We start from the raw sequence: 22,161 nt of genomic DNA on the forward strand, positions 1-22,161 counted from the left end.
CTTACCCTCCCTTTTGAGAATGCAGTGAACTCAATCTGAGATATCTCAGACCCTGAGACCCTGGCACTAGGAAGGCCACATACAATTCTGGAATCTCGATCCCTTCCACAGAACTATTTATTTGTCCCCCTAACTATGGAATTCCTATCACTTCTTCCTCTGGCTCTCATGCTGGCTTCCTCCTTGAGGACGAGAAGTTGCTGGTTTCTGATTGCAGTTTGACCTGCTGCTTGCAATGTCGGTTGCCAGTTTCTTCAGTGGAGCTTTTTGGGTTTTCTTTCCTTCATCATCTGCCATTTTTCCATTTCAGCTCCCTCCTCCATCGACTCTGCCTCTTCAGGAAGGGCCTCTAGCTGGGATTTAAGGGTTGGAAGTGAACATGTTTGGGGTCTCCTCACTCCCCCAAGTCTTGGTAGAAGAGGTGGAGGTGGTGATCAGAGCCTAATCAGAGGTTTTTGTAGATTCCTTCATGTGTTTCATTTCTACTTGTCCTTTAAATAGATTGTTTTTATTCTATTTACTGGACTACAAAGTTGCAGATTTGATTGTTGTGAGTCAGATATAGCTTTGCATCATCATCCTACTCATTAGCTGGTAGAATTATTAGTGGAGATCACATTATAGGCCTATGCTTTTCAAGAACAGTATCAACAACAATCCATTAAAATAAATGATCTTCAAATAGATATTAGAAATGAAAATCTTGAGTCATGATCTTTAGGATTCTGCAACTGATTGTACAAGGCAAGAGCATTATCCTTTTTTTTCTTTTTAGTGGATCTTGTTTCTCAGTCCTGATGCTTTATTTGTATCATGCTTACAAAATATTTAAAGTGGAATGTAATTGCGATTGAGTCGAACAATATTATTCAATTAGCATGAGATTACGAGGAAATGCTTTGCAATTTATTCAGATATTACAAATTTAAAATATTAAACATATCAATTTCATAACAGTCAAAAGGAGCTTTGGCTATCTTCAAGCATGGAGTGTAAAACACATTGCAGTTACCCACCGAGGCTACTCCAACAGCATCTTATAAACTCATCACCTCCATCATCCACGAAAGATCAAATTCCCATCCAAGACTTGGAAATACATCACAGATCCTTTGTCACAAAGACTGAATCCTGCAACTTCCTCACCGTTGGAACCACAGGATGATCTCCACGAGAAGGACTGCAGAAGTTTAAGGTGGTGGCCGATCACCATCTTCTCATGGGCGAACAGGAATAGAGAGTAAATGCTGCACCAGCTGTTTATTCCCAAAATTGAATAAATAAAACCTTGCAACTTCCACCAATATTCTTTTTAAAATATTCAATCAATCATGTCACAAAGAAGTACCCATCCAATTAACTGTGTGGTGTGCAAAATTGCCATGCGATAATAATCTCTAACATGTGAGAGAATGACTTCCTATTCTTGACATTCAATGACATTACTAGCTCTTCAGTCCTCTCAGCATCAACATCCTGGGAGTCAGCATTCACCAGAAACTCAATTGGATCAGACACAAATACAATACATGTGATAATAAAAGCAGGTCAGAAGGGAAGTATCCTGTGGTAAATATCTCATCTCCTGACCCCACAGCATCATGGTTTTGAGAGAAAAATTGTTTTTGACCAATGTAATGAGGTCTTTGAAAAATTAGCATATGTTGTGGATAAAGTAGAGCCAGTGAATGTACGATCTTTTCATTTCCAAACAACATTTGTGAAAATGCTGCAGTCATGTGAATAAAATGTGCTCTTGTTGATAAGAGAATCAATTGGCTAACAAAAAAAATAAAGAATCAATGATTATTTTGCCTCATTAAGTAATGATTACAGGGATTGCTGCTATGACCTCAATTTTTTTTCCCCCACAATTTATACAAATTGTTTGGACAACATTGCTGCTAAATTTTCTGATGATAAAAATAGGTAGAAAAGTTATTTACAGATGATAGAGACCAAAAGGATGTGGATTGGTTACTAGCAGCCAAAGATTTGGCAATTGAGTATAATGTGAAGTTGTCCATTTTGTCAAGAAAAATAAAAAAAAAGAAAGCACATCATCTGAAAGATGGGAAATTGTTGTGCTCTGAAAAGCAGGGAAATCATATCAAAAGGCTCATATGCAATTAGGAATTAGCAGTTTGATACATCATCAATAGGGTCAATTAACCTCAATTAGCAAAGATAAAACATTGTTTATTGTTTGCAGAAATTAATGCTAAAGTCAGGTTAAGCTTCGTTGATATACTTCATTAATAGCACCTCATCTTGATAACCATGTACATTCCCAGTTTTAAGAAGCTGACGTATCAATGCTGTTCAGAAAATATTTACTAGATAATATCTGAAATGGTACCCGAGTTTATGAAAAAGGTCTGGACAGGTAGATTTGTATCTGCCAGAGTAAAGAAGAGAAAGGCCACACTCCCCCCACCCCCAAACAAAAAAAAGTAGGGCAACCTAAAACTCAGGGGGCAAAGATTTAAAGCAAGAGGCGAATCATTTAAAAGGGATCTGAAGGATACCTTATTGTTACAAAAGCCCATGAGGATAGTTGAAAGAACCAGTCATTATCCTACAGCATGGAACCAGCCAGTAAGCCCAACTTGTCCATGCCAGCCAAGCTAATTCCATTTGCTTGCATTCAACCATATCCCACTTAACCCTGTCAAAATGCATTTTAAAGGTACAGTTGTCCCCAAATCTCCCACTTCCTTCAGAAGAGGAATAATTTGAAAGATTTACAAAGTTCCCAATAATATGAAAATAAGTACAGAACAGGTTGTGAAAAATAAGTTGGCGTAACGGTTAGCACACCTTTACAGCACCAGTGATCGGCACTGGTGTTCGAAACCTGTGCTGTAAGGAGTTTGTACATTCTCCCTGTGTCTATGTAGGTTTTCCCCAGTTTCCTCCCATCATTCAAAATAGAGTGTAGGTTAATTGGGTGTAAATTGAGTGGCACAGACTCATGGGATGAAATGGCATGTACTGTGCTGTATTTCCATTTTTAAAAAATGTAAATTACAGTGCAAGCAATCCAGATTTGAATCAAGTTCTCTCTGTAAGGAGTTTTAACTTCTTGCTGTGTTTCCTCCAACCATCTAAAACATAAGGGGTTTTTAGGTTACTTCATGTATTTGGGCAGCAAGGTCCTGTTACCGTGTTGTATGTCTAAATTTTACAGATATGCACTTTTTCTTGCAAAGTAGCAAAACAGATTCCTCACCTCCCCCCCCCCCCCACCACACACATTCTGTCTTCTCACTCACTCATTCAATCTTTGGCATTCTTCTTGAAATCTTTGAACACTTCTCACAGCTTTCTTGTCCAGCTAAATCAATTTAATTAACAAACTTGACCACAACTACTCAGTTGAAGGAATCAGTTGTTCAGAAGATCTGATCTTATTGGACCATAGTAAATATGACAACAGAAAAATACCCATTTAATTGCATGTCCTTTAACCAATTCGCCATCCATGCAAATATGTATCATGAAATTTGTTTATAAGTTAGTGGCCCCTTATCAAATGTTTAATCAAAAAATCCAAATACACCATGTTAAATGGCACAACCGCATTCCTCTTACCTTTAATAGAGGTTGCTTCTATTTCATAAATCCATGCGCCATCTGTGTTTCAAATTCCATGCTACCGCATGCTGAATAACGAAGTTTTGTATTTATACATCCAATGCTAGGTTAATTGATCTTCATTTCCACTTTCCAGTTCTTGACTGATTAATACCAAAATATCCAATTTAACAGAAGCTATTGAAGTATTAGCTTGATTTTAGTTCCTCTATTTTCACCACTCCCATTGCTTTATTCATACTACTAGTTCCTTTATGACATGCTCAATAGATAGTGAATTTTCTATTATTTCACAAATAATTTCTGCATCTTTCACCATTAATGAACGAGGCAAAATGGTCAGGACTTTAAAGGAAGGGGAAGAAGAGGCGAGCTGTAGTGCAAGGGGATTCAATGGTGAGGGGAAACAGATAGGAGATTCCGTGGATGAGATAGAGACTCCTGGATGGTATGCTACCTTCCAGGTGTTTGCATCAGGGATATCTTGGATTGACCCCAAAGCATTCTCAAGAGAAAAAGTGAGCAGCTGGATGTCTTGATCCATGTAGGTTCCAATGACATGGGTAGCAAGGGTGACAAGGTCCTGCAAAGTGAATTCAAGGAGTTAGGTGCTAAGTTAAAGGAAAGGATTACAGGGTTGTGATCTCCGGATTACTATCCATGTCATGTGCTCATGAGGCTAGAAATAGAAGGATAATACAGTTTAAATTGTGGCTAATGAGATGATACAAGGAGGACTTCATATTTTGGATCATTGCTCTCTCTCTCCAGGGAAGGTGGGATCTGTACTGGCAGGATGGTTTGCATTTGAACTGGAGAATCAATATCCTTGCAGCAAAGTTTGCTAGTACTGCTCCAGAAGGGTTTAAACTAATGACACAGGGGGGTGGGGGGGTGGGGTGGGGGGGTGGGAAAAGGAAGTTAAGCCTGCAAAGAAATAGAAGGTTGAGCATGATGGGAATAATGTTCAAAGTTGCATCTTTTCAATGCAACGAGTATTGTCCGAAAGACAGAAGAGCTTCAAGCATGGATGAACATGTAGAATTATGACATTGTGGTCTTTTGAGAGACTTGGTTGCATGAGGGGCAGGTCAGGCAGTTCAATTTTCCAGAATACAATTGTTTTGGATGTTTTAGAGAAGGAGAGATTTAGAGAATGAGAGATGAAAGGGGAAGGGGCAGTGATGCTAATCAGGATAAGTGTCAGGATACACTGGAGGGCTCATCTATTGAAGCAATATAGATGGAACTAAGGAACAACAAAGGGACGAGATATTAATGGGACATTATGAAATGCTTTGAGCATCCGGAGATGGAATGCATCAAAACACACCTCCCAAAGATGCTGGGCATTCCAGTTTGCCTATGGAAGAAACTGTTCCACAGATGATGCTATAGCCTTGTCACTTCATTCCATCCTGATCCACCTGGAGGATAGCAACATATGCCAGACTTCAGCTCAGCATTTAATATGATCATTTCCCAGAGGCTGGTGGAGAAGCTGTCCTTGCTGGAACTCAACACCCCTCTCCATAACAGGATCCTGGACTTCCTAATGGAAAGTCTGTCTTGGGTCAGTTGCAGAATGTCAAGCACAATCACGCTGAGCACAGCCACATTTCAGGGCTATGTGCTCAGCCCACTCCTGTTCACGTAACTGTCCCATGACTGAATCACCAGATCCAGCTCCAACAACGTCATCCAGTTTGCAGATGACGCAACAATAGTTGGCCTCATCACCAAAAATAACAGTCATACCACGGAGAAGAGGTGAAATGGTGCAAGAGTAACAACCCGAGTCTCAATGTGAACAAGACGAAGGAGATAATCGTGGACTTCAGGAAGACCAGGAACATCCACCCTCCACTACACATCAACAATTCTGTAGTAGAGAGAGTGGAGAGCATCAAATTCCTGGGAGTTCACTTAACTAGTGACCATCATGGACCCTCATTATCTCACTTGTCAGGAAGGCTCCACAGCGACTACACTTCCTGAGAAGTCGGAAGCAGACAAGGCTACTGGCTACCATTATGTCAACTTCTATAGGAGCTCTATTTGGAGTTCTGGCCAGCTGCATCACAGTGTGGTATGGTTGCAGCAGGAAAATGGATTGGAGGTCAATCCACAGGACAATGAGTGGCAGAGAGGATCACTAGAGTCTCCCTTCTCTACATCAATATGAGATATCAGGATTGTTGTCTAAAGAGGGAACATCGAGGACCCCGTCCACCCTGCACACAGCATCTTTCACTGCTCCCATCAGAGAAGAGATACAGGAGTAAGAGAGCTAGTACCACCAGGCTGAGGAACAGATTCTTCCTGCAGGTGGTGAGAATGCTTAACAATGAAAGGAGCTGCTCACGCTAACCATACGAGACTCTCAAATTTGTGAATCAATGTTTATTTGCTGAGATGAAATACTTGTTCTGTATATGTATTGCTTGCCTGTATGTGAGTTATATCTAGTTGTATGTTGGCACTGACGACCAGAGAATGTTGTTTCATCAGGTTTTACTTAGACAATCAAAGGACAATGAACTTGACTTAACATTATAGACCACCTCAAGTCAGCAGGAATTGGAGGAGCAAATTTATAGAGAAATAGTTGCAAGAAAGACAAGGTAACGAAAGTGGGGGATTTTAACTTTCTATATATTGACTGGGAGTCCTATACTATAAAAAGGGCTGAAATTCAACAAATGTCGAGGAAAGTTTCCCTAATATATAGAGGTTGCAACTACAGAGTGCAACTCTGGTTCAACTATTAGGGAATGAGACAATGCAGGTGATGGATGTGTGTTTAAGGAAATACTTTAGATCTTTTAATCATATTGAAAATTACTTTCAAGATAATTATGGAAAGGATCTGGTTAGGTTGAGATTTTAAATTGTAGGAAGGGCAAAGTGTATATGTCAGGTGTAGATTGGAACAGGTTGTTTTCTAGCAAAGATGTGCCAGGTAAGTGGAAGGCCTTCAAAAGAGAAAATACGAGAGTAGAGAGTTTGTACACTCCTATCAGAATTAAAAGAAAGACTAACAGGTATAAGGATGGATATTGAGGCTCTGGTTAAAAAGGTGTGCAGTAATTAGAGCCAGCAAGGAATTAATGAGGTATTGGAGTATAAGAAATGCAAAAAAAAATTGAAGGAGGAAATCGGGGGGTGGGGGGGGCACTAGAAGAAGGCATGAGATTGTTCTGGCAAACAAGATGAAGGGAAACCCAAAGGGCTTCCACAGACATATGAAAAGCAAAAGGATAGCAAGGTACAAAATTGATACCCTTGAAGATCAGAGTGGTCATCTTGGTATGGAGCCAAACAAGCTGAGGGAGATCTTAAATAGCTTTGTATCTGGTGGACAGACACCAAGGCCACCACAAACCATAGAAATAAATAGGCAAAACAGCAGTAAGGTCATGATTCTACACAGATTTCAGAGACGGAGGTGCTTGCCATCTTTTTTTTTTAATATATTTTTTTATTTTTCACACTATGAACCATATCAACCAAAATATGTGCAAACGTTTCTCATTAAATTTACACAGTGGTCTTTTCTCCCCCTTTTTTCCCCTCCTTCCCCTCTACCGATTCCCCCTCCAAAAACCATATTCAACATTTACAATACAATAAAACCATAAAACAATATCTTCACACAAAGGAAAATAAACAAGAAAAATGCGTCATCTATTTATTACACACGGAATCTAGTAGTTTTGTCTTCTTATCATTTTCATTCTCATTTTAGGGGATGGAGGTCGTAGGCAAGCTCTCTCTGATATGTTCCATGTCTGGTTCCCAAATTTGTTCAAACATTGTGACTTTATTTTTTAAATTATATGTTATTTTTACCAATAGAATACATTTATTTATTTCCATGAACCATTGCTGTATACTCATGCTCTCTTCCATTTTCCAAGTTGACATAATACATTTTTTTTGCTATCGCTAAGGCTATCATAATGAATTTTTTTTGCCCTTTATCCATTTTGAGGCCTAATTCTCTATTTCTTACGTTACTTAAAAGAAATATCTCTGGTTATTTTGGTATGTTATTTTTTTGTAATTTTATTTAGTATCTGATTTAATTCTTCCCAAAACGTGTTCACTTTCGTACATGCCCAAGTTGCATGTAATGTTGTTCCCATTTCCTTCTTACAGCGAAAACATCTATCCAATAATGTTGAGTCCCATTTTATTAATTTTTGAGAATACATACCCTGTGTAACCAATTATACTGTATCATGCATAACCTTGTGTTTATTGTACTCTTCATAGTTCCAGAACATAACTTTTCCCATACTTCAATTTTTATCTTTATATTTAGATCGTTTTCCAACTTCTGCTTAGGTTTATAGTTCATTTCATTTTCCTTATCTTGCAGCTTAATGAACATGTTGGTTATAAATTATCATTGTGTCTGTAATCACATATTCAAAGCTGCTTCCTTCAGGTAATCACAAGCTGTTCCCCAATTTATCCTTTAAATAAGCTTTCAATTGATGATATGCAAACATTATACCATGAGTTATTCCATATTTGTACTTCAACTGTTCAAATATTATTAGATGTGGGAGTATTTTATATTTTAAATGTGTTGTCATACTTTGAGTTCAAAAAGGGAAAACAGATGAAAATGGGGAAAAGGGGGATGATGGTGGTGAGGAAGCGGAAATGAGGTGTAAAGGTTATTAGATGGCCATGTTGAACTATATGACTATAAATATTAATGGAATACATAACAAAATTAAATGAAGGCTATTAAATTTCATGAAAAAAGAAAAAAAATACAGCATTTGTGCAAGAAACGCATCTAACTGAAGTGGAACATAATAAATTAAAGAAAGACTGGGTAGGGCACGTAGTGGCAACATCATATAATTCAAAACCTAGAGGTGTAGCTATATTAATTAATAAAAATGTACCAATCAAATAGAGGAGGAAATAATAGATTCAACAGGGAGGAATGTAATGATATATTCAAAATTTTGGAATTTAATCAACATACATGCACCTAATGAAGAGGATCAAACGTTTATGCAAGATATTTTTTTGAAAATTGTAGATACGCAGGGGAATATATTGATAGGAGGGGATTTTAACCTTAATTTGGACCCAATGTTGGATAAAATTGGACAAAAGACAAGTAAAAAGAATAAAGTAGCCAAATTTATGTTTAATCAATGCAGGAAGTAAAACTTATGGATATATGGAGGAGGCAGCACCCAAGAGAGAAGGAATACTCATATTATTCGAATAGGCATAAAACATACTCAAGGATTGATATGTTTTTGTTGTCAGCCCATATTCAATGGAGAGTTAGGAAAACTGAATATAAAGCTAGATTGCTATCTGATCATTCACCCGTTATTAGCAATAGAACTGGAGGACATCCCACCAAGAACATATAGATGGAGATTAACCATAAATTTGGCTACTTTATTCTTTTTACTTGTCTTTTGTCCAGTTTTATCCAACATTGGGTCCAAATTAAGGTTAAAATCCCCTCCTATCTATATATTTCCTTGTGTGTCTGCAATCTTCAAAAAATATCCTGCATAAACTTTTGATCCTCCTCGTTAGGCGCATATATATTGAGCAAATTCCAAAATTCTGAGTATATCTGACACTTTATCATTGCATACCTCCCTGCCGGATCTATTATTTCCTCCTCTATTTTGATTGGTACATTTTTGTTAACTCTTATGGCTACACCTCTAGCTTTTGAATTATGGGATGCTGCCGTTACGTGTCCTACCCTGTCTCTCTTTAATTTTTTTATGCATTTCCTGCACAAATGCTACATCCATTTTTTCCCTTCTTCAATAAATTTAGTAGCCTCTTCCTTTTAATTTGGTTATGTATTCCATTAATGTTTATAGTCATATAATTCAACATGGCCATCATACTTTGCATACACCTCTTCGCCACCTCCATCCCCCTTTTCCCCATTTTCATCTTATTACACTTAATATATGACAACACATTTAAAACAAAGTATCCCCGCAGTTCCAACATCCACTAATACCTTAACCCCAAAAGTTCCCCCCTCTCTAAGTTGCCCCATATCCCTTGCCGGGCAACCACAACTCCCCTTTTCATTTGGATTGCGATCTTGGTCACAGCGTCAACTGATTGTGCAGTCACGGTTATTCCCACTCTACCCAGCCCTCTCCAGAAAACACCTTTTTAAAAAAAAAAATACATATAACAAAGCTCTTTCTTATTCCCCCCCTTACTTCCTTCCATCCCTTCTCTTTTCCCTCTTTAGTTTTTTTACATATAAATTGTTTTTACATCTTTATATATATTTTAATCGCCGTTCTTCATTCTTGTTACATCTCTTCTCCTTTCCTGCAAATGTTCTACAAATTCTTGTGCTGTCTCTGGATCCAAGAACAGTCTATTTTGCTCCCCGGGAATAAACATTTTAAGTACAGCTGGATGTTTTTATATGAATTTGTAACCTTTTTTCCATAAAATCGATTTTGCTGTATTAAACTCCTTCCTCCTCTTTCAGAGTTCAAAACTTATCTCTGGGTAAAAAAATATTTTTTGACCCTTGTATTCCAATGGTTAATTATCTTCTCTAACTTTATTCCTTGCCTGTTCCTGCATATTTTGTCTTGTCGTGTATCTCAAAAATTTTACTAAGATGGATCTTGGTTTTTGATGTGCCTGTGGTTTTGGAGCTAATGGTCTGTGTGCCCTTTCTATTTCCATTTCTTCCTGCATTTCTGTCATTCCCAGGACCTTCAGGATCCATCCTTTTATAAATTCCTTCATATCTGTGCCTTCTTCACCCTCCTTTAGGCCCATTATTTTTATGTTGTTTCACCTACTATAATTTTCCAACATATCCATTTTCTGAGATAACAACTCTTGTGTCTCTAATTTTTTTGTCACTTTCTTCCAATTTTTCTCTTAAGTAATTTACTTCCATTTGTACAGCCGTTTCCCGCTCTTCCACACTCTCTACTCTTTTCCTTATTTCTGTCATTACCAGTTCTAACCTTTGCATTTTATCTTCTGTTCTTTTCATTTTCCTTTTAATTGCATTAAACTCTAATGACAACCATTCTCTTAGTGATCTCATTGTTCTTCAAAAAAAACTTTATCTATATTCTGTTCATCAGTTTTACCTTCTATTTCTCTTTGTCCACCAGTTTTACCTTCTATTTCTCTGTAAAGATCTTGGTCTTCTTCTTCCTCTTCTTGTGTGTCTGTATCTGTGTTTGAGTCTTCTTCTTCTCTTCTTTGTGTGTCTCTCTCTTCTGTTTTTCCTGATGAGCTGCTTGTATCTCTTTGTCGGGCCTCTTCTTGCTGGGCCTCTTGTTATTGGTCCTCCCCTCCTGGGCTGTTCGTCTGTGGTGCTTCCTGACGTTGATCTTCTTGTCAATCATCCTTCTGTCTGTCTCCCTCGTCTGTTTCATCGCTCCCTCTTCTGCTGGCTTCCTCGTCCTCCAGCTGCGCACTCTGGTGTCGGGCGTCCCTCAGCTGTTCGCTCTGTGATAGCCCACTCCTCTGCTGAGCCCCCCTCCCGTTGGTGTCCTCTTTCTCCTTTGATCGCACACTGCACATGCGCGACTCCTCACGCATGCGTAGTTGCGCACTTTTGTTTGGCAGCGAGAGCCATTTTTGTAGTGTACCGGCTGGTGGGTCGCAACTCCGCAGGGCAGGTACTGACCTTGAGGGTTGGGTGCTCCTTGCCACTACAGTGTCCTGTTCCTTCGTGCAGGTAAGGCCTTCTTCTATCTTCTCCGGCGACTTTTCCACTTTTTTTCCCAGTTGCTTTTACTTTCTCCTTCTTGGGAGCCATCTTCTTTCTCTTCTCTGTATCTTTATCTTCTATTTCTTATATTTTATTTTTGTTATGCTTTGCTTTTTCCTATTTTCCTGGAGAGGGCTGGTTTTCCCGACCGGCCACTACTCCATCACATGACTCCTCAGGTGCTTGCCATCTTGAACCAAATCATGGTTGACAAATCCACAGGGCCTGACAACATATTTCCTTGGACCCTGAGGGAGGCACATGGAAAAGTTATAGGAGCCACAGCAGAGGTATTTAAAATACTCTCAGCCACAAGTGATGTGTCAGAGGATTGGAGAACAGCTAATGTTGTTCCGTTGTGGTAATAGATCAGAATAAAGTCCCCTGAAACACAACTCCAAATCAAAATATAATTGAGTAAATGAAGCTCAGTAAGAAAATCACGACCTTTCCAAGCACCCTGATACACCAAATCAAAGATTTCATGATTTTATGTATCCTTCAAACATACTGTACTCACGCAGAACAGTCATATCATACATTATGCAAAATGATACAAATAACAAGTGGTCTCCTGAGCCTGCTTAGCCATCAATTAAGATCATGTTTGATTCTTTACCTTGACTGCTTTCCTAATCAATCTCAATTTTCTTTGAAAACTTCAAACATGTACTGTATAATGTTCAAATATTCACATCACTCACTGGTAGAGAAGACTGCAGAGAAAAATAAATGGAAGACTACAAGACTAAATTATTGGTAAAGTTACACCTTAAGTAAATAATTATTGCCATTTTCAAATGCCTTCTCAATACTTTTTCCAACTTGAACTTGCAGCAATATATTTGCACTTCTCTCATCCTGACCTCCAGATCAATGCCCAAGTGTAATAACGTTATCCTAAGGAGATTGTATACAGGTGCTCCCCTACTTAGGATGATCCGACTTCCAATTTTTTGAAGTTACGATGGTTTGAATCTGTACTTTCAATTTCGAATTCCGATCTCTCTTTAGCATCCCCACTATCCATCAATTAATTTTAGTTCAATGCTTCAAACATGCTTCATGCCCAGTATGCTTTTAGCTGTGTACGTTAATGGCTTAAATTCAAAATGTAATTATTAAAAAATGGTAGGTGAGGTATTCTTTTTCGACAGGATAGGTTTGTCAGAATGTAACCCCATCCTAAGTTAAGAAGCACCTTTATTCAGCAGTAATGTGATAATTTCCAGAATTCTCTCCAACTTTTAAAGGCTTATCTATTTTAAGATGTTCCTTAAAATCTGCTTGGATTTATCTTTGGTCATTTACTTTAATATCTGAAGTAGCTCCAACTTAAATTTCCATTGAGCATTTTGAAAATTTTGCTCTGTCAGAGTAACTTTAATTGTTAACTGCTGTCAAATTTCTTGACAACAAGGATATCTCCTTTTTCAGCAGTTGCTCAGATTTTATACGTCCAGAAGTGATGGATAAAGATATCAAAAGTATTTTCCACATGTTGCACATGAGGTGCCAGCTGGGGCTGGCATGTGACTAGTTAATGAGTGATGTGTTTCTTACTATTTGTTCAAGGTTTCGGTGTTCCCAAATGGATAGAAGTTCTCCATATCATTCTAATCTCCACTCTGAACAATACTGGGCTATGGATTCCAAGGAATCTGCAGGCATGTTGCATTTTTCCAAAATACACATCAAGTACCTCCTTGAATCTTTTCTTAACTGTTTTGTAGTCTCTTCCCACAAAAAAAACTGCTCTATTCCTTGCTCTGCCACAGAAAGAAGTTCATTCTGACAATCCAGTAGCAATTCAGAAGCTGGTACATAAAGCAACAGTAATCACAGAATGGTTAGTTTTCTCTCAAACCACTGCATTTGGACAGGATTCACATTTTTTTAAAACTCTGCCAAAGGCATTTTTCTTTCACCTTGCATGAACTTTTTTAGTCATGCAATTATGGTCCCCTTTAATTCCATAACAGTCTTTCTGTTTTTTGATGGCAAGTCCACTCAAAGATCGAAATTTTAACATGAAACCAGAGGAAGTGCGAGAGGACCTAAATTAACACTTTCCAATCAAATCTAGTTTTGCTCTTTTGTATTCTCTCTCCCTTTTGATAATACTGAAGTGCATGACCTCACACTTACCCACATTAAACTTCATTTGATAGGTTTTCACCCAATTATTCAATCTGTTACTTGTTGCAAAAAATCACAATGTCCTTATTACTGAATGATCTTTCATTCATTTTTGAAACGTTATTTTGTTCCCTCCCCAGGCTAAGTATTAAGTTTAAGCTTTCATAAATTTGTTACATCAGCTCAAAGTGAAAGAAAAGCACTTTAAAACATCTGAGATATTACAATCATTATAGGTGAATCGAAATGGAAATATGCACAATATCAAAAGAAGACAGTTCCTAAGAAATAACTCAAGTTCATCTTGGAGTTTGGGAAAAGTTTTTTTTTTACATTTTAAGGAAAAGTTGTCTTGTGTTTTAAAAGATCAAAAATACTTGTTATTCTAAAAACACTTGACAGTTTAAGAAAAATACAGCATGTCAAAAGTATCAATGTGATAAAAATGGAATTTAAATCATATTAATGCTGCTATAACCATGTTCAATAGTTGGAAATATTCAAGTGTCACAGCCAAATGGAAGTCAACAATTTTTCACACACTATACTAAAATGGCTATTAAATCAGTCAAACATCAAAATAGTAATACAATTATGAAAAGTAAAGATGAAACACGCATTAAAAATTTCATCTCCTCACTTCAGGTATGTGATTTTCTTTTCATTCACAATCACCACCATCCATTAATATTTACAAATATATTCAGACTCTGCAGTTAAGGTAATATTTTTCCTCTGAACACTAAGATAATTGCTAATATTAAAGCATCCCTATTTTTTTTAAAAACTGTACATTTAATGCATATGGAACAATACAATTCAAAACAGATCCTTTGATATTTAGAGGGGGAAAAGAGGGAAATAACTCATTTCAATGTTTAAGGGGACGTTAGGGGGAACTTTTCTTTGAGGGTGGTAAGAGTCTGGAACAAGCTGCCAACAGAGGTGATGGTCATAGGTTTGTTTTAGATATTTAAAAGAAGACTAAGTGGTTACATTGATGGGAGTGGTATAGAGCATTATGGACTGGGTGTGGATCAATGGGAAGAGGTTGGAAAACAGTTTGGCATATACTAGATGGGCTGAAGGCCTCTTTCTGTGCTGTAGTGTTCTATGCTCAGGTCCTAAAGTGTTGTGGAACAGAGGGACCTGGAGATGCATGTTCATAGCTCTTTAAAGACTGCGGTACAGTTAGGCCAGTGAAGAGAGCATTTGGGATGCTTGCCATCATCAGTCAGCATTGAATACAATGTTGACTAGTGGTGTGCCTGTGGGATCAATGCTGGGACCATTGTTGTTTGTCAACTACATCAATGATCAGGATGATAATGTGGTAAATTGGATCAGGAAGTTTCCAGATTAAGGTAATGAAGTCAAACACCATTATAGACTGAAACTAATAATCTAGGCTTGCATTTTAATCCTGAATATTCACTAAAAAGAGGCATTAAATGAAAATCAATCCATTGCCTCAGATGGCTAAAAGTAACAGCATTTACGAGCAATACAACTGAAAACACACTATTTGTCGACAAATGTTTACCAGCAACTTAAGACAATATGTATCACTTCGTCAATACTTGTCAGCCACTTTGCATAGATCTTGCATATGGGAGGATACAAAATGCCCCAACAATCCAGTGATTTATACTGTTTCAATGCTGCCAATCAACAAGTTATAGAAGTTGGTTAATCTCAATGAAGATTTCACAAGGAAACATTTTAATTACAATGGCAAACATTTTGCAGAACATGAAATAAAGATAGGAATATATACATGATCAAAAATTTTTAAAAATGTTTTAAGGAATAAAGCATATTTTTCCACACGGTATTAATTTTAGGACCAATATTCGAACCTATAATTATCGACCATCATTGAAAGCCTCTCACTCAATGTGCAATATTATTGTCCAGATTGCATCTCGAGTTTGTATCAATCCTTTAAATTTGATATATTAAAATCACAAATTACAATGAAGACTACAAAAGAGTCATACAGTATGGGACATTTCTACCAAGTTCACATTAACCTCTCATTTCTTTGCCCGGAGTTTGGACCACATCCTTGGAATCCCTTCCTATCCATGCAGCGATCCAAAAGGCTTTTGATCATTGTTATTGTACCTGCTTCGATAGCTTCTTTTGGTAGGAGCTTGGGCCAGAAACACTGGATTCCCTTTACTTCTTACAGATGCTGCATGACCTGCTGAGATTCTCCAGCAAGTGAAACACGATAGGCTGAAGATGCTGTGATTGTAGTAAATACACCAAAATGCTTGGGTATTGCACTACAATAATAGCATTCGCACTTTCCTGTTCAACTCCTTATAATTTGTTGCCTTTTTCCATGCTCGAATGGCAATTTGTCTAGCCCTACGCCACTGAAAGCTTTTACTTAAAATATTTACATACATAAGTTTGTCACAATAACTCATTATCCTTATTGACCAGTGAGGAAACAACATTTGCCTTATTCCATTTTTGTGCACACAGTCAGAAAATCAGCTGCAATTGCTTTCCGACTAATTCTCACATCATTTACTTCTGGAGTCCCAAAGCACTTAGTTTGTCCTGCAACACAGCCTCTCAAGTTAATTTTGATACACGTGGCAATTAAAACCATCTATACCTCTTTACCATCTCCAACAAGACAACAGACAAATAGCATCGTGAAGAAACCATGTCAGAGTCTATACTTCCTCAGGAGTTTGCAGAGGTTTGATAATGACATCAGAAACCCTTCCAAATTTATACAGATGTGCAGTGGGAAGTGTGCTGACCAACTGCATCACAGTCTGGTAATGGGACACCAATACCCCTGGGCAGAAAGGCCTGCAAAAGGTAGTGGACACAGCCCAGGACAACACAGACAAAACCCTCCCCACCATCAAGAACATGTACAGGTAACACTGCCGTCAGACAGCAGTGGCATTCAAGGATCCACACCACCCAGCTCATGCTCTGTTCTTGCTGATGCCATCAGTGAAGAGGTATAGATGCCACAAGACATACTACCAGGTTTAGGAACAACTGCTAACCCTCAACAGACTCCTCAACAAAAAACTCAGTGACTTATTTACTTTTGATTTTTTTTCCTTTCTGTATTGCACAATTTGTTTAGATGTGTACATTGAGTCAGTTTTTGTTTTGCACTGCCAAAAATGGGAATTCTGCCTTGCTCGCAGAAAAAAAGAATCTCTGATGTCATATGTATACTGATAATAAATCTGAAATTCTTCCCCAGCACTCGTCTCTGGCATAGAGGCAAGCTTTCAGGACTCATGCTAAATCATTAAAACTGCTTATTTCCACATCCATGACATCTTTTGACGCTGCCCATTAAGTGAGATTATTGTTTACTCTAAGCATTAGCCTTATACATTTGCTACCTCCACACCCAATAATACCACCCCATACTATGGTCATTTCTCCTGCTTCAACTTCAATAAACGGTCATCCATATCAGTCCTATCTGTGACCCATCTTGTTCTAAATCATCCATCACACCTTGGCTCATTGAATTACTCCAGCTCCCTATTAAACATCTGAAATAGCCATCTTCATCTTCAATTTTCTACATCACCATCTAATCTCCCGCAGCCCATGGCCCCTTGTCAAAGGGTACAGAAGTGGGTTCTTCAGCCCACTAATTCCACTGCAACCACTGGTAATTCAAATGCCCATCCAAACTCATTCTACGCACATCCTTCTGATTATCCAAATACTCCTCCATTTTCATTATAGCTGCCCAAGGATTCAGCTCACAAGGTCCCAAATCTGAAATCCTCTTCTTCCAATAGCTTTGAAGGCTAAACTCTGACCAAACATTGTCTTCTGACCTAATAGCTCTAATTTTTTAAAGAATAATTTCAAGATTTACTTGCTATGTAAACAGTCCATCAACAAAGGTTAGGAGTAGTTTGAATGGAAGAAGCAGGAGTTAATTTTCTGCAAAAGCCAATGCTCAAGTGCAACAAAAATCCAACAGGAAAAAGTAATACTGGACCTTGTTATGAGACTGGATGCAGAATAAATTGATATTAGAGTTGTACAAAGTCCAGAATGAACCTGTCCTCAGTATTTTTGAAAAGGGATATTTGAATCTCAAATAGTGGAAAACTTTGAAGTAATGGCAATCAAACCAACACACCAATGGCATCATGAAGAAAGCCTCTACTTCCTCAGGAGTTTGCGGAGGAGCTAATGGAGTTGTTCAAGTGAACCGGTACGGACTTGAAGGGCCGACATGGCCTGTTTCCGTGCTGTAAACGGTTATATGGTTATCACTGACCCTGAAAAGAGAAGCTTCCTAGAAATATCCAGCCATCTATGACAAGAACATGCACTTTTCTAATATTTTAAATTCATGGTCAATTCCAGGAGATTTCTGGTTTCCAGTAGCAATAATGCCATCAAACCACCCAAGTTGCCAATCACACTAAAAATAACTAGTGGACATCAAAACAGAACATTTCTAGTTTAGCTTTTAAACAATTAACAGAGCGCTAAATATTGATTATAACATGTGCACATGTAGACTAAAGATCTATTTTAAGCATCTTTTCAATTTAAGTAGGGAAAGGAATGGCAACACTCACAAAATTTGCCAAAACTTTAAATTATCACTCAGTGCAAATGAAAAATAACTGTAACCCCAAAGTCCATAATTTTCATTGATTATTGTAAATACCTCAGTTCACATTAATATCAGCAATTTTCCTTCACTTAATTGAACTAATCTTTAACATGAAAGGGCCAAAATTACTGTGAGAGCAGAAAAGGCATGGAAAATCTAAAGTACTCTCAAATTAGAAGAAAATATTTGCAGTTGGAATAATGCTACAAAGTTAAAATTATGAGGACAGGTGCATAGCCTTGAATGGTTGAGGGGTAAATTGAACACATTTCAAATCAAAAGAGATTTAACTTGCTAAATAGAGGAATTATTTGTTGGAATTAACTAAATTGTTCTGAAAAAAAAAGAGCATGGGCCCCATGAACTATGTAAAAGTGACCAATTCTGTGTTGAACAACTTCAACTATCAATTCTATATCACTACAGCCCCAAATTAGATTGATTAATCCTTATCCTTTAAAGAGCAGCTGAAGGTTCTAATGATTATGCAAATCAGTTGACTATTTTGTGTAAGCAGTTCCTTCCTCCATTCATTTCCATTTACAATATTAAAGGTAACAACAGTATATTTGGATACTGAAAAATTAGGGTTACTCATTTTCAGGTTGAGGTTCCAACAGTTTTTATAGTTTACAATTTGAACTGAAAAATTATACTCAAATTGGTTAATTCTGAATAAAAGAATTTCACTGTCAAGTAAATTTAAGTGACAACATGTTTGGACCAGGTTCACTTTTTCCCTATGAAGTTTAATGCAATTAATTATGGATAGAAGAGGAAACATAGCAATTTTGTCATCTTTCATGGCAAGGTTCCACCCTCTATGGATTGCACTGGTAACTAATGCAACATCCATTTAGGCATCTGTTTCAACAACAAACTTTTATACGTTTTTCCTTTACATGGAACTATGTATTAGTCATTGGATAAGAATCCAAAGGGGCCCTTTCCTGAACATCTCATGGATCGCACCACCCATACTCTATCTAAATTTGTTTGAGTCCAATTTGATCCAATTACTGATGCATGTTTGGGAGTTGATTACGAGGTGACGTTGCCCTTGTATTCTTGACACTTCCATAATCTAAATTGAAGTATAATCATTGAAATATTCAAAATCTGCCTTCCCATCCCCCAATATGATCTCACATTCACAGACTAGAGTGAAAGATGAATGCACACAGCGTAGTACTGGGGGCCGTCAGCAAATGGCAGTACAGACAGCTGCCAAGTCTTGCAGGCTCCGTGCTCTAATATGGAACAGCTGGAAGAGGACTGTGCATTCTTTTCTCTGAGTAAACACTAAGGGCTCTGTTCAGTATCTGACTGCAATCGAGCTCAAAGATTTCCACCAATCGGTGAACACAGACTTCTGTTACTTCTCCCCAGTACACCCTTTGTATTCCTCGAGAAAAATCTATATATATACTCAAGATACACCTATCGGGTGTTACAACTTTTCAGCAATTTTAAACAATTATGGGGGTGGAGTCAATCCTGTCAAAGAGTGGAACATCAGGACTTTCATTCTTAACACACCATTTTTAGGTGTAGTTTCTGCAAGGGTGACGGTGTATCTCTCTCCGAACAGGGTCCACACGTTAAACGTTCATTTTTTTTTCTGAATGATAGAAAATTGCTTCAAGTCTTACAAGAGGGATCTTTTCCAAACGTACTTTCAGCACGGGTTTAAACACCCACCTTTTGGGTTAATGGTTAGATTAAGATGAAATAGTTGTATTTGAATTTTTAAACTCTCTAATTTCTTTATTTAACCGGTATTGAATGTGTAAAAAAAATCTATGTGTAACTGATAGGATTAGAAAAGAAACCAAGCCACGTTGTCCAGAAAGCACAGGATCCCCAGACTCTACGTGACATGACTGGGTTATTGCGAAGGAAATTGCAGAACTAGACGCATCAAAGCGTTTACTCCTCCGTTGATACGGTGTTGGCTGTGCACCGCAATTAAACACAATCGGAAGGTTATGACCACATTTGAACATCGGATTACTATTTTATGCAACTCAAATCAGAGACAAGAACACAACACACACAAAAAAAAAATATTAAACTTACCGGCATCGTTTGCCTCTCCCTCGAGAACGTGAAGCTCGGTGCAATCGGACAAAGAATGCTCCAGGCATATCTGAAGGAAACGAGCCTGGGTTCGGCTCACTCGTTTCAACAAGGATAACAAAGCTACAGTTTGTTCACATTCATTCCAACCTTTAAACCATCCTGCCAGAACGCCGACTTGATCTCGAAACATCATGATCAAGAAAGGACCTCGGCACTTTCCTGGGGCTTCTTCAGCACGAGTCACCACCTCTCAACACGAAAACCGAGCTCTGAAGCATGGAGAGGAGGGCTTGTCACATTTTTTTTTAAATGTGTGTGTGTGTGGGGGTCCAGTTGCAATTTTTCTTCCCTTTTCTGGAGAATAACGTCACTGTTGACACGTTCCCTCTTCCTCCAAGGAAATCAGTGGGACAAAAATCTCGCAGACCCTCCAAGTCCATCAGCCGCCCGAATGAGCAAATCTTTGGCTCTGCGTCTCCTTTCCCCACGGCGTGACTTCTTTACTCAACGCCCACATTTCCACGCATGGCCAAAACTGGAAAGGAAGGCCGTTTGTATTGACTATCGGTGAATTATAAATCGCTCAAACTTTCCTGCAACTGGTCATTGAGATCGTGATGTCCTCCCCCCCCCCCCCCCCCCCACCCCACCACCCCGGGGAGGTAAAACGTCCCGAAAGGATCTGAAATGTCTGGAGAGACCGGTTTTCCAAGCCCGTCGGTGGACGGTGTGAAACGTCGCCAGAAGCCACGTAATTCCTCTCGGCGACCGAAATAAACCCAGCGTCGCCTTCCACCTTAATATAACACGGCGGAGACTCAGCAACTCCACAGGCGGTTGTCCGAGAGCTGCTTCAGTGTCGGGCAACTTTCCACACTCAGTTTATTTTAAGGCAGTGAATTCGGAAAAGTTAACTCCAAACTCGGACTCTGTGGGTCGGTCGCACATGAACACCCCTCCCTCCCCTAAAAATAACATGAAAGCCGGAACGTGGGTTAACATGATTAATCAACTCCTCCCGCTCCAGCTGCCACGGCCGCCACGCTTCCAGCCCGCCCTTGCTCGCTCGCTCACTCACCTCCGCACAGGGAGCTCAGGCCCGGCCTCGGATTCTATTGGCGCAACCCTCTCCCCCCCGCCCCCCCTGTGCAGCAGTGACGGCAGGCGCCGACTCCCCAGCTGAATTTATTTTTAGCCACGTCCCAACCGCTGGGGCACTCATTCGCATTGGCATTACGTCATGGGCCGGCCAGAAAGAGAGGCCGCGCGGGGGGCGGGGGTGACAACGACTGAACGGAGCGACGCTGCGCTTCCACGCAGAGCCTCGCGCTCCCAGGTCCGCGGCTCAGCGCTCATCACCCGCAGCGCGCGTGCGCGAGACGAGTCGCTTTCGGAGCCACAGCAACGGCGAAGTCTCTGGTCAGGGGCAGGACGGTATCTTTTTCTGATCAGGAAACTCCCCCCCCCGGGCAGTTGACGGACCACTGGACCCGTTGGTGTAAAAAGTGCCTGGTGACGATGAGCTGGTTCACAAACTGGTCAAGAGCGCGCCCTGCCGGTTGCCCTCGCAGCCCCCCCCCCCCACCCACCACGAGCTGGCCACGATCTTGCCCCTTCAGTACAAACTACAGAAGGTTCCTGGAGTTCAAAACAAGAGAAATAAAGAAGCAAATCAATACCCATAGTAATGATAAAAAAAAGTTTAATGCAATTATTTCATAATTCAGCATCTTTGATTTGACTGGTACATGTTCAATGTGAATATGAAGTTGATAAGTTATCATGGGAATAGAATAAAATTAAGCAATTCCACGCAAGGCAGAGCATAAAATAAAAAAATGTTCTTTTGAGTATTATCCTGCATTTTCTGCCAGTCTGATTCCAGCCTGCAGTAAAGTTTATTTCTCCAAAGTGCAATTGCTCGCTTCTCAAA

General features: G+C 39.1%; 1 protein-coding gene across 3 annotated transcripts in view; it reads right to left on the reverse strand.

The window, feature by feature from the left end:
• Window positions 1-21,671, reverse strand: part of samd4a (sterile alpha motif domain containing 4A) — a 152,375-nt gene extending 130,704 nt beyond the window's left edge. Inside the window, exons 1-2 of one of the 3 annotated variants that reach the window (XM_069916947.1) lie at window positions 21,307-21,671; window positions 20,226-20,763 (exon numbers count right to left, since the gene is read on the reverse strand). In XM_069916947.1, coding sequence (XP_069773048.1) covers window positions 20,226-20,421 — 196 coding nt within the window. In that variant the 5' untranslated portion in view covers window positions 20,422-20,763; window positions 21,307-21,671. Of the gene's footprint in view, window positions 1-20,225; window positions 20,764-21,306 lie in introns of those variants that run through there. The other 2 variants (XM_069916946.1, XM_069916948.1) reach the window with 2 other exon arrangements.
• Between the last annotated feature and the right edge of the window lie 490 nt (window positions 21,672-22,161).

Source organism: Narcine bancroftii, chromosome 2 (genome assembly GCF_036971445.1).
Source record: "Narcine bancroftii isolate sNarBan1 chromosome 2, sNarBan1.hap1, whole genome shotgun sequence".
NCBI lineage: Eukaryota > Metazoa > Chordata > Chondrichthyes > Torpediniformes > Narcinidae > Narcine > Narcine bancroftii.